At 43.0% G+C, this 14,310-nt stretch overlaps 1 protein-coding gene across 1 annotated transcript in view; it reads left to right on the top strand.

Moving 5' to 3' along the window:
• The window catches only part of TTN (titin), a 284,130-nt gene that overhangs the window by 78,143 nt on the left and 191,677 nt on the right, over positions 1-14,310 (top strand). The window contains exons 46-66 of the mRNA XM_064484940.1: positions 23-2,764; positions 3,538-3,816; positions 5,633-6,196; positions 6,733-7,014; positions 7,124-7,402; positions 7,817-8,095; positions 8,193-8,471; positions 8,590-8,877; positions 8,991-9,269; positions 9,359-9,640; positions 9,736-10,014; positions 10,143-10,421; positions 10,541-10,819; positions 10,946-11,233; positions 11,347-11,625; positions 11,769-12,050; positions 12,151-12,429; positions 12,547-12,825; positions 12,939-13,217; positions 13,320-13,607; positions 13,849-14,127. Coding sequence (XP_064341010.1) covers positions 23-2,764; positions 3,538-3,816; positions 5,633-6,196; positions 6,733-7,014; positions 7,124-7,402; positions 7,817-8,095; positions 8,193-8,471; positions 8,590-8,877; positions 8,991-9,269; positions 9,359-9,640; positions 9,736-10,014; positions 10,143-10,421; positions 10,541-10,819; positions 10,946-11,233; positions 11,347-11,625; positions 11,769-12,050; positions 12,151-12,429; positions 12,547-12,825; positions 12,939-13,217; positions 13,320-13,607; positions 13,849-14,127 — 8,643 coding nt within the window. The remainder of the gene's footprint in view (positions 1-22; positions 2,765-3,537; positions 3,817-5,632; positions 6,197-6,732; positions 7,015-7,123; positions 7,403-7,816; positions 8,096-8,192; positions 8,472-8,589; positions 8,878-8,990; positions 9,270-9,358; positions 9,641-9,735; positions 10,015-10,142; positions 10,422-10,540; positions 10,820-10,945; positions 11,234-11,346; positions 11,626-11,768; positions 12,051-12,150; positions 12,430-12,546; positions 12,826-12,938; positions 13,218-13,319; positions 13,608-13,848; positions 14,128-14,310) is intronic.

Raw genomic sequence — 14,310 nt, 5'->3', positions numbered from 1 at the left:
ATAATCCTTTTTCCCCACGCAGAGTTTTCTAGTTCTCTTCTGTCTGCTGAGCAAGAAAGACTTCAGACTGATAGCTCTGGCATTCATTTATCTAGTAGAAATGAAACACCTGAACTTCTGTCTGAACCTCCAGTTCATTCAACTAAACTTGATTCCAAAAAGGAAGGCAGCGTCCCAGTTTTCATCAAAGAGGTGTCAAATGCTGAAATAAACATAGGAGATGTAGTTAAACTGTCTGTTACTGTCACTGGCTTTCCCAAGCCCCAAATTCAGTGGTTCTTTAATGGAGTAATGTTAACCCCTTCAGCTGACTACAGATTTGTTTTTGATGGTAACGATCACAGCTTGATCATTCTGTTCACCAAATTTGAGGATGAGGGAGAGTATACATGTATTGCCAGTAACGAATATGGACAAGCAATTTGTAGCGCCTATCTGAAAATAAATTCCAAAGCCGAGGGGCTCAGAGAGACAGAACCAGAGGAGAAATCTCCAGAAAAGCTTGAAGGTCCTTGTCCTCCTTACTTCCTTAAGGAGTTAAAACCAATTCGCTGTGCTCAAGGGCTCCCTGCCATCTTTGAGTACATGGTGCTTGGAGAGCCTACACCCACTGTTTTGTGGTTCAAAGAAAACAAGCAGCTTTGCACCAATGTTTATTATACCATCATTCATAATCCTGATGGTTCCGGAACATTCATTGTCAATGACCCTCAGAGAGAAGATAGTGGTCTCTATGTCTGTAAAGCAGAGAACGTGTGGGGTGAGTCCACCTGTGCCGCAGAGCTGCTCGTGCTTCCGGAAGACACACACATGATTGATGCCCCCTGCAAAGCAACGTCCATGCCAGAGGCACCTGAAGATTTTCCACAGACATCCTTAAAGGTCCCCACATTGGACTCAGAGCAGGAAATTGCAGCTTTTGTAAAGGACACCGTTTTGAAAGCGGCTTTAATGGCAGAAGAAAAGCAGCAGCTTTCTTATGAGCATATTGTTAAAACCAGTGAATTGAGCAGTCAAGTTACTTTAGTAGCTGAGCAACGGCAATCCACAGTCATGCTGGAGCAGAAGATGCCCACTCCTGAAAGCACCAGGGAACATCTTTCCATCAGTGGCACTATTCATGTTCAGCCTCGCAAGGAACCACCTCCCAATTTACAGCTACAGATCGTCCAGTCCCAGAAAACCCTCCCCAAAGAAGATATTCTAATACATCAAGAGCCTGAGTCCCAGGTGGTTCTATCAGGTACTGAAAAAATCTTTCCAAGTGCCATGTCCATAGAAGAAATTAGTCCATTAACAGCTGAGCCTCTGAAAACTTTATTAGCTGAACCTAAAGGGAGTTATCCACAGTTGTCAATAGAAGAAACTCCAGCCCATTCATACCCAACCTCTGTGACTGAGGAAGTACTTTTACCAAAAGAAAAGACAGTGTCCACAGTGGAGAAAGAGCAAAGAGTGACTCTTCAAAAACCAGAGGCACAAAGTGCTCTCATCCTGGAGCGGAGCTTAGCTGAGGGTCACGTGGAAAGAATCCAGGGTCCTGACGTCCTGATCTCCCAGGTCCCTTCAGAACACACGGGCACAGAAGATGAAATCTTGATGGAAAGTGCTGATCAACTAGACAGTGCAGGGCAAGATTTTGCAGCCAGGGTTGAGGAAGGCAAGTCCTTAAGGTTTCCGTTAGCATGTGAGGAAAAGCAGGTACTGCTCAAAGAAGAGCATTCTGACCACTGGGCAATGCCCCCGAACCAAACCACTGAGTACACAAAAGAGCCCATGGCGATCCATGGTGTGCAGGAGGTGCAGGGAAGTGACATTCTTTCTAAGGAAAGTTTGCTTTCTGGTATCCCAGAAGAGCAACGACTACACCTGAAAACTCAGATCCGCAGAGCTTTGCAAGCAGCAGTGGCCAGCGAGCAACTGAGTCTTTTCTCTGAAGGGTTAAGAAACATTGAAAAGGTGGAGGTCAAGGCCATAAACTTCACCCAAGAGCCCAACTGCATTATGTGCACCTACCTTATTACGTCAGTGAAGTCTCTGACTGAAGAATTAACCATCATTCTGGAAGGCATTGATCCTCAAATGGCTAACTTGAAAACTGAACTTAAGGATGCTTTGTGCTCTCTAATATGTGAGGAAATGAACATCTTAACAGCTGAGGAGCCTAGAGTTCAGAAAGGAGACCAAACAGGCTTGCTGGAAGAAATGGGTACTTTTTCAGAGCCACAGAAGGTTGACACGATCACGGAGCCAGAAGTTGAATCTAAATATCTGGTCTCAACAGAAGAGGTCAGTTACTTTCATGTGGAAAGTCAGGTCAAAGCTGTGACGACCGCAACTACTTCCACTGCCATCTCTGGTGAGAAGCAGGGTGGGATCCCAAAACCATCAGAGGAAAAAGAGAAATCCTCTGAAGGTGATACTGAGGAGGAGGTTGGCCCAGTAGAGATCCAGGAAGCTGAGGGTGGCTTCCTCAGGGAGGATGGTCCTGTTGTACGTACGCCCTTGGTGGACACCATGGCTGAGGAAGGCAACACTGTAAGCCTCACGTCATCCATAACAGATGCCAGAGAGGTGAACTGGTATTTTGAGAGTAAACTGGTGCCTTCAGATGAAAAGTTCAAGTGTTTACAAGATCAAAACACATATACGCTAGTCATCGACCAAGTCAATACAGAAGAACATCAAGGAGAGTATACGTGTGAGGCCTTGAATGACCACGGAAGAGCAGCGACTTCAGCAAAACTCACTGTAGTCAAAAGAGGTTGGATTTGAAGGATTAAGTGGATCCAGTTCTAACATTCACTGGACTGGAATGATTTAGGTTTCCTCACTGAATTTTCACTTATCTGCCATTGCCAGAATGCAGTTTATTTAGAGTAAGAACGAAATCTCAGACATAATCATGGTTATTAACCTTTCTCCTTTTCCCTTACTGCCTTACTAGGTGGTATCTTATATCTACACTGATACTTATTTTTAGAATAAGACATATTTTCATATATTTCACAATCCTGATACATTTTTACTTAATTTTTACATGAAAATACTTTAATAATTTATAATAAAAAGCTGTCAGTGAACACCTAGTTACCCCGAAATCCCCCGTCTCATCCCTAAATTCAGAATAACCATGATTAATTGTCCATTTGTGTGTCTTGTTCCGATTTCTTTTTTGCCGTTGTTTCACTCTATCACTTTATTTAGTGTACGGTGTTTTTTTCACGTTGTTCTCAGTATTCCTAGTCAGCATGGTATATTTAAATATATCACGTTGCTATGCATGTAAGCATCACATTTTAGTCGTTTTTTTCACTATTCACTGAAAAGTTAACAACTGAATATGTTGAAAGCTGCTTATTGTCTTCTCTTGCTTTCAGTGATCTTTCTCATTTTCCAGTCACTTGTCTTAAACAGCTACAATCCAACTCACCAGTTTCAACTGTTACACTTCATTAACAGCAACAAAAGAAAGAAAAGAAGAATGTGGTGAACCTGATAAGCAGGTGTGCTAATGGCCTCTGCTTCCCTTTGCAGCTGCCCCAGTGATCAGGAGGAGAATTGAGCCCCTGGACGTAGCCCTGGGCCACCTCGCCAAATTCACCTGTGAGATCCACGGTGCCCCCAATGTCCGGTTCCAGTGGTTCAAAGCTGGCCGAGAAATCTACGAGAGTGACAAGTGTTCTATTCGATCTGCAAATTATGTCTCCACCCTGGAAATCCTGAGAACCCAGGCTGTTGACTGTGGCGAGTACACCTGCCAAGCTTCCAACGAGTACGGCAGTGCCAGCTGCACAGCCACGCTGACTGTGACAGGTAAAGGCCGTGCACTGATGCAGGTGTTACTCCGTCTCATGTTACTGCCTGTTTTGCTTCTCGTACAGGTGCAGGAAGTGCTTGTCCTCCTCACTGGAGGGACCAACAGCCAAGGTGGTGACAACGTGGCTAGCTACTGCAGAGCATGTGTGAGACAAGGAATCATTACTGACCATCGTATTTCTAACAGTGGTGAAAGAAAACACTAAAAACAGTTCATTGTTTTGAGATTAATGTCGAGGAATCACAAAAGCAGTGGTTCCTGAGAGTTTGGAGGTTTTTTAGGGGGGATTCTTTTTCTTTTCTTTCTTTATTTTTTTTTTTAATGACTAGCTTGGTGGAAATGTCTTAGATAACTGCTAATACCCTGGCTTGGCCCTTAATATAAAAAATTTCAGGACAGTTTGGTGCTATTAAAAAATAAATGATTTCCCAGTGTATTTAATAATTAGGAACCAGTTAACCAATTAAGAACAGAATTACAAAATGAAAAAACTCCAGAGCATAAAACTAAAGTTGAACAAATCCTAGTAAGATGGGGAGCTAGTGCAGGACTGCAAACTAAGACTCTCAGCCTAGGCTCTGTTGCTAATTTAAAAATAAGAACAACTACGCGCAGATTCTGTTCTCAGTTTTCTAAAGACACATAGGATGACGTTCAAGTAGTTAACACATACCAGATGTTTGAATTCCCTTATTAGCAAAAAAATGTGTAGCTCTTTCCTTTCTCTCCGCCCACCCCCACCTCTCTCGTTCTCTTTTCTGCTTTCTTCTGCCCAAGGGAAAGTGTGAGTATGAACTGTGGTTTAGAGTCAGGGGTAGCAGTGACTTGTATTATTGAAAGAAGCCATGTGCTATATGTCAACGTGGGATTGTCCCTTGGTCTTCTTTTTCAATGAGAGCACAGAGGGGAAAGGCAAATGCTGCACATCTCTTTGACTTGAAAAAATCGGGATCCCTGTAGCTTCCTCTCCTCTACAACTCTTTTATATTAGAAACTCCACACCCCAGGCCCATGGTGACCCATCTAGTGGTTTTCACTTTTTGTAATCAAACAGTCTCAAAAAAAAAAAAAAAAAGAGCCTTCATGCAACCAAATGCATGACATTATTCTTAATGACACTTTGGGAAATTTCTTTACCCAAAGTAGGCCAGCTGAGCAATGGGGACTAACACTTGAGCTTCAAATCACAAGAGGAAAGAAGGAAGAAGATATTTTTTTAATTGGAAAGAGAGATTCATAAAGGCTAGCTTCCAAATGCAGAAAGGAAATGGAAAATTACTGCTATAAATATTTTTACAATTTTGAAATGATTAGCGGATGCTTTTAAAGTTGAGCCACTTAAGGGTTTGCTGGCGGTTGACGTGAAGGTTATAGAGACTACTCAAACTTTTTATCGCTTGATAGCCCTACTCTTTAGAAAAGTCACGTACATCTTCTTTATCTTCTTTATATGGTCTTCAAATTTGCAAAATTAAAGTGTCAGCTGAATTGCTTATCACATAGCTCAAACAATTAATCAGCTAGTAAAATGGACAAATATTTTGCAATAGCAAGTTAATGTTGCAAAATAAAGGAACATTTGTTCTTTCCTTTGATAGCGACATTTAAAGTGCCGTCTTGCTCCTCTGTAAAAAAACACTGTCATCTTTGCCTTCAACACATCTTTTCATCTTATTAATACATTACCTTACTTTAAATAATATCTTATATCTATCAAAAATTATAATGCATCTTTTCTCTTTCTCGGAATGTATAATTACAGTGAGAGCTTTGTGGGGACAAAATATAATGCTGAAAATGTTTCTTTTACAGAGGCATATCCACCAACCTTTTTCTCCAGACCTAAGTCCGTTACAACTTTTGTGGGTAAGGCAGCCAAGTTCCTCTGCACAGTGACAGGGACTCCCGTGATCGAAACCATTTGGCAGAAAGATGGTGTTGCCCTCTCGCCTTCCCCTCACTGCAAGATTTCAGATGTAGACAACAAACACATTTTAGAACTCTCAAATCTTACAATTCAAGATAGAGGGGTTTACTCCTGTAAGGCTTCTAACAAGTTTGGAGCTGACATCTGCCAAGCTGAGTTGACCATAATCGACAAACCGCATTTCATTAAAGAGTTAGACTCTGTACAATCAGCTATCAATAAGAAGATCCACCTTGAGGGCCAAGTAGATGAAGACAGAAAAGTCACAGTGACATGGAGTAAAAACGGGCAGAAACTCCCCCCTGGGAAAGACTATAAGATCTATTTTGAAGATAAAATAGCATCACTTGAGATCCCTCTGGCCAAGCTAAAAGATTCAGGAACCTACGTTTGCACAGTTTCCAATGAAGCTGGAAGCAGCTCTTCTTCAGCAACAGTGACTATCAGAGGTAAGAGATGTGCAGCAATCTTCACTCCCTTCTCTGAAGGGATGCCCCAGTAGAAACACTGTTGACAAACAATGCAGCCAGTGCATCTTGTGATGAAAATAATTTCATCCAAGCAAACACTTTGGTTTGGGAAAATCCTGGCATTGTTTGATTTTATTTTTTCAGTCTTCTTCAGAATTCAGTTAACTCTTGTTTGCTTAAAACTGTCTGCCAGTAACACAGCTTGCTTCAAATGTTTTCAAAGAACTTCAAATGTCTGGGCAGTCCTTAACAATCTTCTTTTGTAAAATTGCTTTTTGTATGAGTAGAACTTGTTTCTGTTTGTTTGTTTGCTTGTTTGTTTGAATCGAGTCTGGGAAAGTGTTTTGGAATCATGGAAGCAGAAAGTGGTGGCATACACCACCACCTTTTCAGAAATGTTGTGAAGATATTTTATGTGTGTTGTGTGTCCCTTTGTTGCATGATGTCTGCTTTTCTTTTGTGTGGTTTATGCTTCAGGTATCTTTTCCTTTTTCTGTTCTGTTGACTGCATGTAGAGCCACCATCCTTTGTGAAGAAGGTGGATCCCTCTTACCTAATGCTCCCAGGTGAATCAGCACGCCTGCACTGTAAGCTGAAAGGCTCACCTGTGATCCAGGTTACTTGGTTTAAAAATAACAAAGAACTTACCGAGAGTAACACAATCCGAATGTCTTTTGTCAATTCGGAGGCTGTGCTCGATATTACGGATGTCAAAGTGGAAGACAGTGGCACTTACTCGTGCGAAGCAGTGAATGACGTGGGCAGTGACAGCTGCAGCGCTGAGATAGTTATCAAAGGTTTGTTGACTCCATCGCAGTCCATTGTGTTTCTTGTGTTTCTGAGAAAAGCTGTTCTTTTTCATTGCTTGTCACCCGTCACTTATACAATGCTTTCGTGCTTTTGTAGAACCTCCTTCTTTCATCAAAACTCTTGAGCCAGCAGATATAGTGAGAGGAACAAACGCCCTCCTTCAGTGTGAAATCTCAGGCACAGGACCATTTGAGATTAGCTGGTTCAAGGATAAGAAGCAAATTCGAAGTAGCAAAAAGTACAGGTTGTTTTCTCAGAAGTCTCTCGTGTCCCTGGAGATATTTTCTTTCAATAGTGCGGATGTTGGGGAATACGAGTGCGTTGTTGCCAATGAAGTTGGGAAGTGTGGCTGCATTGCAACCCACTTATTAAAAGGTTAGTGCCCGAAAAGCGCGGTCTCTTTAATAAATTGTCAAAATCGCTTTTTTAACCCGTGGAAGGAAAACTGGTCCTTTTTTTTTCTTCTCCTAATCCCTGAAAATATGTTTTGCCTTTGGTTGTGACCTGGGACCCTAGGGACCACCCAGGCTTTAGCTGGAGGCTAGTGCAATATTTAATTTCTAGTAACAAAAGTGAATTGCATGATAAACAATTTTGTTGGCTTGATAACCATGTATCTTCTATGCTTCTTTCTCTTGGATGGAATTATAATTCCTCTTGAATTTTATTTTTTTCTTCTAATTGACCAATACTACAGAGTAGATCATTGTAACCTCAATGAAATTCTTTTTTACGATGTTGAAGTGTTTGGAACTTGATAAGTTTTGTACGCTCTCTCTCTTTAACTAGAACCACCCACCTTTGTCAAGAAAGTAGATGACTTTACTGCACTAGCAGGACAAACCGTTACCTTACAAGCTGCCGTGAGAGGGTCAGAACCCATTTCTGTCACTTGGATGAAAGGACAAGAGATCATTAAAGAAGATGGAAAAATCAAAATGAGCTTTTCCAGTGGTGTTGCAGTCTTGATAATCCCTGATGTGCAGATTAGTTTTGGTGGCAAATACACATGCCTGGCTGAAAATGAAGCCGGAAGCCAAACATCTGTTGGGGAATTAATAGTTAAAGGTTCGTATGGGAGCATTTTAATTTTGAGTTGATCTTTCCTTTTACAATGAAACCTTAACACATAGTTCGGAATTCTTACTATTTAATACCATTGTAGAACCTGCCAAAATCATTGAGAGAGCAGAACTGATCCAGGTGACAGCAGGAGACCCAGCCACGCTGGAGTACACCGTCACAGGCACCCCAGAACTTAAGCCCAAGTGGTATAAAGATGGGAGACCTTTGGTTGCCAGTAAGAAGTATCGACTAAGTTTTAAAAACAATGTTGCCCAACTCAAATTTTATTCGGCTGAACTACATGATAGTGGCCAGTACACATTTGAGATTTCCAATGAAGTGGGCAGCAGCTCCTGTGAGACGACTTTCACTGTACTAGGTTAGTATCTTTAGAAACCTAGGCTACCCATTCCTTTGAAACCCAACAAATGACCAAAATGAAAATCACTGAGCACTTTCCCCCATTGTTCTCTCTTCTCTTCTTGTGCCACAAACAGATCGAGACATTGCTCCGTTTTTTACCAAACCCCTACGCAATGTGGATAGCATTGTTAGTGGTGCCTGCAGGCTGGACTGCAAAATCGCTGGCTCCCTCCCCATGAGGGTGTCTTGGTTTAAGGACGGTAAAGAAGTAGCTGCCTCTGACAGATACAGAATAGCCTTTGTGGAAGGCACGGCCTCTTTGGAGATAAGCAGAGTAGACGTGAACGACGCAGGGAATTTCACCTGCCGAGCCACGAATTCCGTGGGCAGCAAAGACTGCAGCGGGGCCCTGATTGTGCAAGGTTGGCTGGGGGGCTGCATTTCATTCTTACATAGATCACGTTCAAATTAAGGCCTCTTCCCTTCCATCGCACCTCTTAACTCTTTGAAATTCTTTCTTATACCCCTTCTTTAGAACCACCCAGTTTTGTAACCAAACCTGCGTCAAAGGATGTTCTGCCTGGCTCAGTTGTTTCCCTGAAAAGCACCTTCCAAGGGTCTGCTCCTCTCACAGTCAAATGGTTTAAGGGTGACAAAGAGCTGGTTTCTGGTGGAAGCTGCTATATCACCAGAGAAGCCTTTGAAAGTTCCCTGGAACTCTATGTAGTCAAGACCTCTGATTCAGGCACATATACCTGTAAAGTCAGCAACGTGGCCGGAACCATGGAGTGCAGTGCAAACTTATTTGTAAAAGGTTTGCATTGTTTCCTTGACCTCTTTGTGTTACAATTATAAATTCTTTCCTCTTCCTCATGTTTCTTACCAACTTCCTTCTTCCCACAGAACCTGCCACATTTATTGAAAAATTAGAGCCATCACAGCTGTTAAAGAAGGGAGATGCCACCCAGCTAGCCTGCAAAGTAACGGGCACCCCTCCAATTAAAATAACATGGTTCGTGAACGATAGGGAAATTAAGGAGAGCAGCAAACACAAAATGTCTTTCGTGGAGTCCACTGCGGTTCTAACACTTACAGATATTGCCGTTGAAGACAGTGGTGAATATATGTGTGAGGCTCAGAATGAGGCCGGCAGTGACCACTGTGGTAGCATTTTAATAGTCAAAGGTTTGTGTTCATGTTATCCCCTTGTGTTCCCAGAGTTGTGGCTCAGAGCCCAGACTCCTCCCCGTTAACTCACAGTAACTCCTTTCCTACTATAGAGTCACCTTACTTTACCAAGGAATTCAAGCCCCTTGAAGTGCTGAAGGAGTATGACGTCATGTTGCTGGCCGAGGTGGCAGGCACGCCTCCCTATGAGATCACTTGGTTCAAAGATAATACAACACTGCGAAGTGGTAGAAAGTATAAAACCTTCATTCAGGACCAGCTGGTGAGCCTGCAGATCCTCAAGTTTGTAGCCGCAGACGTGGGCGAGTACCAGTGTCGGGTGACCAACGAGGTGGGCAGTGCCACCTGCAGCGCCAGGGTGACTTTAAGAGGTTCGTGTCAGTTCTCATGGCAGACTGGCTTTTCTGCGGAGTCAGCTCTTTTTTTTTTTTTTTTTTTTTTCGGTAAAGCCAGTTTTGCTCTAGAGCTAGCATTGATTGAGAATTCATTCTTCCACTAGAACCCCCAGCCTTTGTAAAGAAGATTGAAAGCACCAGCTCCCTCCGAGGAGGCACGGCTGCCTTCCAGGCCACGCTGAAGGGCTCCTTGCCCATCATGGTGACTTGGTTAAAAGACAACGATGAAATCACCGAAGATGAGAACATAAGAATGACCTTTGAGAACAATGTGGCCAGTCTGTACCTCAGTGGCATTGAAGTCAAGCATGATGGGAAATATGTCTGTCAGGCCAAAAATGATGCAGGCATACAAAGGTGTTCTGCGTTACTTTCAGTGAAAGGTTGGTTCAGAAAGTTTGCCGTGGGGAAACGGCCAAAAAACAACAAAAACAAAAAACAGAGATGTAAGCTTTTCAGCAGAGCAGTTGACAACCCATACCTCTCCCTTTGTTTTCTGCAGAGCCTGCCACCATCATCGAGGAGGCTGTGTCTATAGATGTCACCCAGGGAGACCCAGCCACTTTGCAGGTTAAATTTTCAGGGACCAAGGAGATTACAGCCAAATGGTTTAAAGATGGTCAAGAACTGACCTTGGGCCAAAAATATAAAATTAGTGTCACTGAGACGGTCTCTATACTGAAGATTATTTCTACAGAAAAGAGAGATAGTGGAGAATATACTTTCGAAGTCCAAAATGATGTCGGGAGGAGCAGCTGCAAGGCTAGCATTAATGTGTTAGGTTGGTACAGCTTTTCTATGGGGAGAAACTGAGCATTTTTAGCTCCTTCATCTCTTAAAATTTTAGAGAAACTACAAACGGGTAGATTGACCTAATATTTTGGTTTTTTGCTTTTTCATTGCGTAGATCTTATCATACCTCCCTCATTCACCAAAAAGCTGAAGAAGATGGACAGCATCAAAGGGTCCTTTATTGACTTAGAATGCATAGTGGCTGGGTCACATCCCATAAGCATCCAGTGGTTCAAAGATGACCAGGAAATAACAGCTAGTGAAAAATACAAATTCTCTTTTCATGACAACACTGCTTTCTTGGAAATCAGTCAGCTGGAAGGCGCAGACAGTGGGACCTACACCTGTTCTGCCACTAACAAGGCAGGCCACAACCAGTGCAGTGGCCGTCTGACAGTCAAAGGTCGGCAATTTCTGTCTCCAAAACCTATTGCTCTCATTTCTTAGTTCTTTACCTTTGTCGATCTGTTGTAAAATAAACCTTCCTTTCTCCTTTTGCTGCTGCTTTCACCCCAGAACCCCCTTACTTCATGGAAAAGCCACAGTCACAAGATGTGAATCCCAATACAAGGGTTCAGTTAAAGGCGCTGGTGGGTGGCACTGCCCCCATGACAATCAAGTGGTTTAAAGACAACAAAGAGCTGCACTCGGGAGCAGCTCGCTCAGTTTGGAAGGATGACACCTCCACCGTTCTAGAGCTCTTTTCAGCCAAAGCTGCCGATTCGGGGACCTACATTTGCCAGTTAAGCAACGATGTTGGCACAGCAGCCAGTAAAGCCACTCTCTTTGTCAAAGGTCTGGTTTCTCTATCTCTTCGCTGTCTTGCTTGCCTTGATTTTCTTGGGGTGGGGGAAGGGATGAGGCTTAAGAAGGCAATTTTGCTTATTGGCCTTCCATTTAAAAAACTTTCAACGTCACACATTTTTCCCCATCTTTAGAACCTCCTCAATTCATTAAGAAGCCCAGCCCAGTGGTGGTGCTGAGGAACGGACAATCAACAACATTTGAATGCCAAATCACAGGCACTCCAGAAATCAGAGTTTCTTGGTACCTGGATGGGAATGAGATAACAGCCATCAAGAAACATGGCATTTCCTTCATCGATGGTTTGGCCACTTTCCAAATTTCTGATGCCAGGGTAGAAAATAGTGGGACGTATGTCTGTGAAGCTCGTAACGATGCAGGCACGGCAAGCTGCAGCATTGAATTAAAAGTGAAAGGTTAGTTCCTGGATCTCCTTTCCTTTCTGGCTGTGCTGCTGGCTAGGACTCAGAGTTCCCCTTGAGTAAGCTGTTCTCTGTCTTCCTTTTGAATCTTTAGAACCTCCCACCTTTATCAGGGAGCTGAGGCCCGCGGAAGTAGTCAGAGACAGTGATGTGGAGCTGGAGTGTGAAGTTATGGGAACGGCTCCGTTTGAAGTCACGTGGCTGAAGAACAACAGGGAGATTCGAAGCAGCAAAAAGTATACCCTGACTGACAGAGTGTCGGTGTTTAATCTCAGTATAAACAAGTGTGACCCTTCCGACACTGGCGAGTACCAGTGCATTGTGTCCAACGAGGGCGGCAGCTGCTCTTGCAGCGCTCGAGTCTCTCTGAAAGGTCAGTGAGCCACACCGGCAGCCGGCTACCGGATAGAAGTTCTGTAATGCTCTTTAGTTTTATGGTTATGGGTAGGAGCTCAAATATACCTCTTCTTTTCACGCTGTCTAATCACAGAGCCGCCATCATTCGTTAGGAAGATAGAAAATGTCACGACTGTTTTGAAAAGCTCTGCCACCTTTCAGAGCACGGTGGCGGGCTCACCTCCCATCTCTATCACCTGGCTAAAGGACGATCAGATTCTTGACGAAGATGATAATGTTCATGTTTCATTTGTGAACAATGTGGCCACACTTCAAGTCAGATCTGTGGATAACGGGCACAGCGGAAGATACACATGTCAAGCCAAGAACGAGTCAGGCGTTGAGAGGTGTTACGCCTTCCTTTTAGTACAAGGTGTGTAAGCAAGTCCCCTTCAAAGTTATTCTGTGGAGACCATTTCATAAGCAGTTCCCTATTTCCGGTGGCAATATCACTGAGACTCATCCACATTTTAATTCTTACTACAGAGCCTGCTCAGATCCTAGAGAAAGCTAAATCCGTTGATGTCACTGAGAAAGACCCAGTGACTTTGGAGTGTGTTGTGGCCGGAACGCCAGAACTCAGAGTGAAGTGGCTTAAAGATGGGAAACAAATTGTGCCCAGTAGGTATTTTTCGATGAGTTTTGAAAATAACGTGGCCAGTTTTAGGATCCAGTCAGTAATGAAGCAAGACAGCGGAGAGTACACTTTCAAGGTGGAAAATGACTTTGGAAGCAGCAGCTGTGACGCCTACCTGAGAGTGCTAGGTTTGTGTCTTGGCCCCGGTCAGCCTCCCTTATGTGTGTTATGTCCTTTGTACACAAATGGCAGCATATTAATGCGTGTGTTTTGCTATTTGCTTTGGGCAGATCAAGATATTCCTCCATCGTTCACCAAAAAATTAACCAAAATGGATAAAGTCCTGGGCTCTTCCATTCATATGGAGTGCAAGGTTTCTGGCTCCCTTCCCATCAGTGCTCAGTGGTTTAAGGATGGAAAAGAAATAACTACAAGTGCGAAATACAGACTTGTCTGTCACGAGAACACTGTGTTGCTGGATGTTAATAACCTGGAATTAGAAGATACTGCGAATTACACATGCAGGGTCACAAATGTTGCAGGGGACGATGCATGCAGTGGCATCTTAACTGTAAAAGGTTAGAATTTCTTTACCTCGTCCTGATTCTTCTTTGTGATCACTTGTAAAATGCTGCACTCTTTCTTGGTATCCTCTAGAGCTGAAAGTCTCAATAATTCTGTTTCTTTAGATACGTGTTTATTGAGTTCAAGAAATATTTGGTCATTACCTCTTTTCAGTAATGTTTTCTTATACGTCCGAAAAACTATCAAAATAACTATGTGGACTTTAATTATATGTATTTCTTTTAAAATCTGTAGAACCACCAAGCTTCCTAGTGAAACCTGAGCGACAACAAGCCGTTCCTGATTCTACAGTGGAATTTAAAGCAGTACTAAAAGGAACCCCACCATTCAAAATAAAGTGGTTTAAGGATGATGTGGAACTTGCCTCTGGACCTAAATGTTTCATTGGCTTGGAAGGGTCAACTAGCTTCTTAAATCTCTACTCGGTGGATGCTTCCAAGACTGGACAGTATACTTGCCAAGTTACCAACGATGTTGGTAGCGACTCTTGCACTACAATGTTGCTTGTAACAGGTGTGCAAGTTTGATTGTTTTGTGTTTCTGTCTGACCTGTGGCTCTGGTCTGTTCTGTAATCTCTTACAATGCAGCTACCCAGCCAAGAAAGTACCCTTCTTCCTAATGCAGTACACCCTGTTTGCCAGGCACTGTTCATGTTTTTTTCTTGCCTACATACTACCTAATTGAACCTTTGTTAT

This window comes from Camelus dromedarius, chromosome 4 (genome assembly GCF_036321535.1).
Source record: "Camelus dromedarius isolate mCamDro1 chromosome 4, mCamDro1.pat, whole genome shotgun sequence".
NCBI classification, from domain to species: domain Eukaryota; kingdom Metazoa; phylum Chordata; class Mammalia; order Artiodactyla; family Camelidae; genus Camelus; species Camelus dromedarius.
This window is presented reverse-complemented; position numbering and strand designations above follow the sequence as displayed.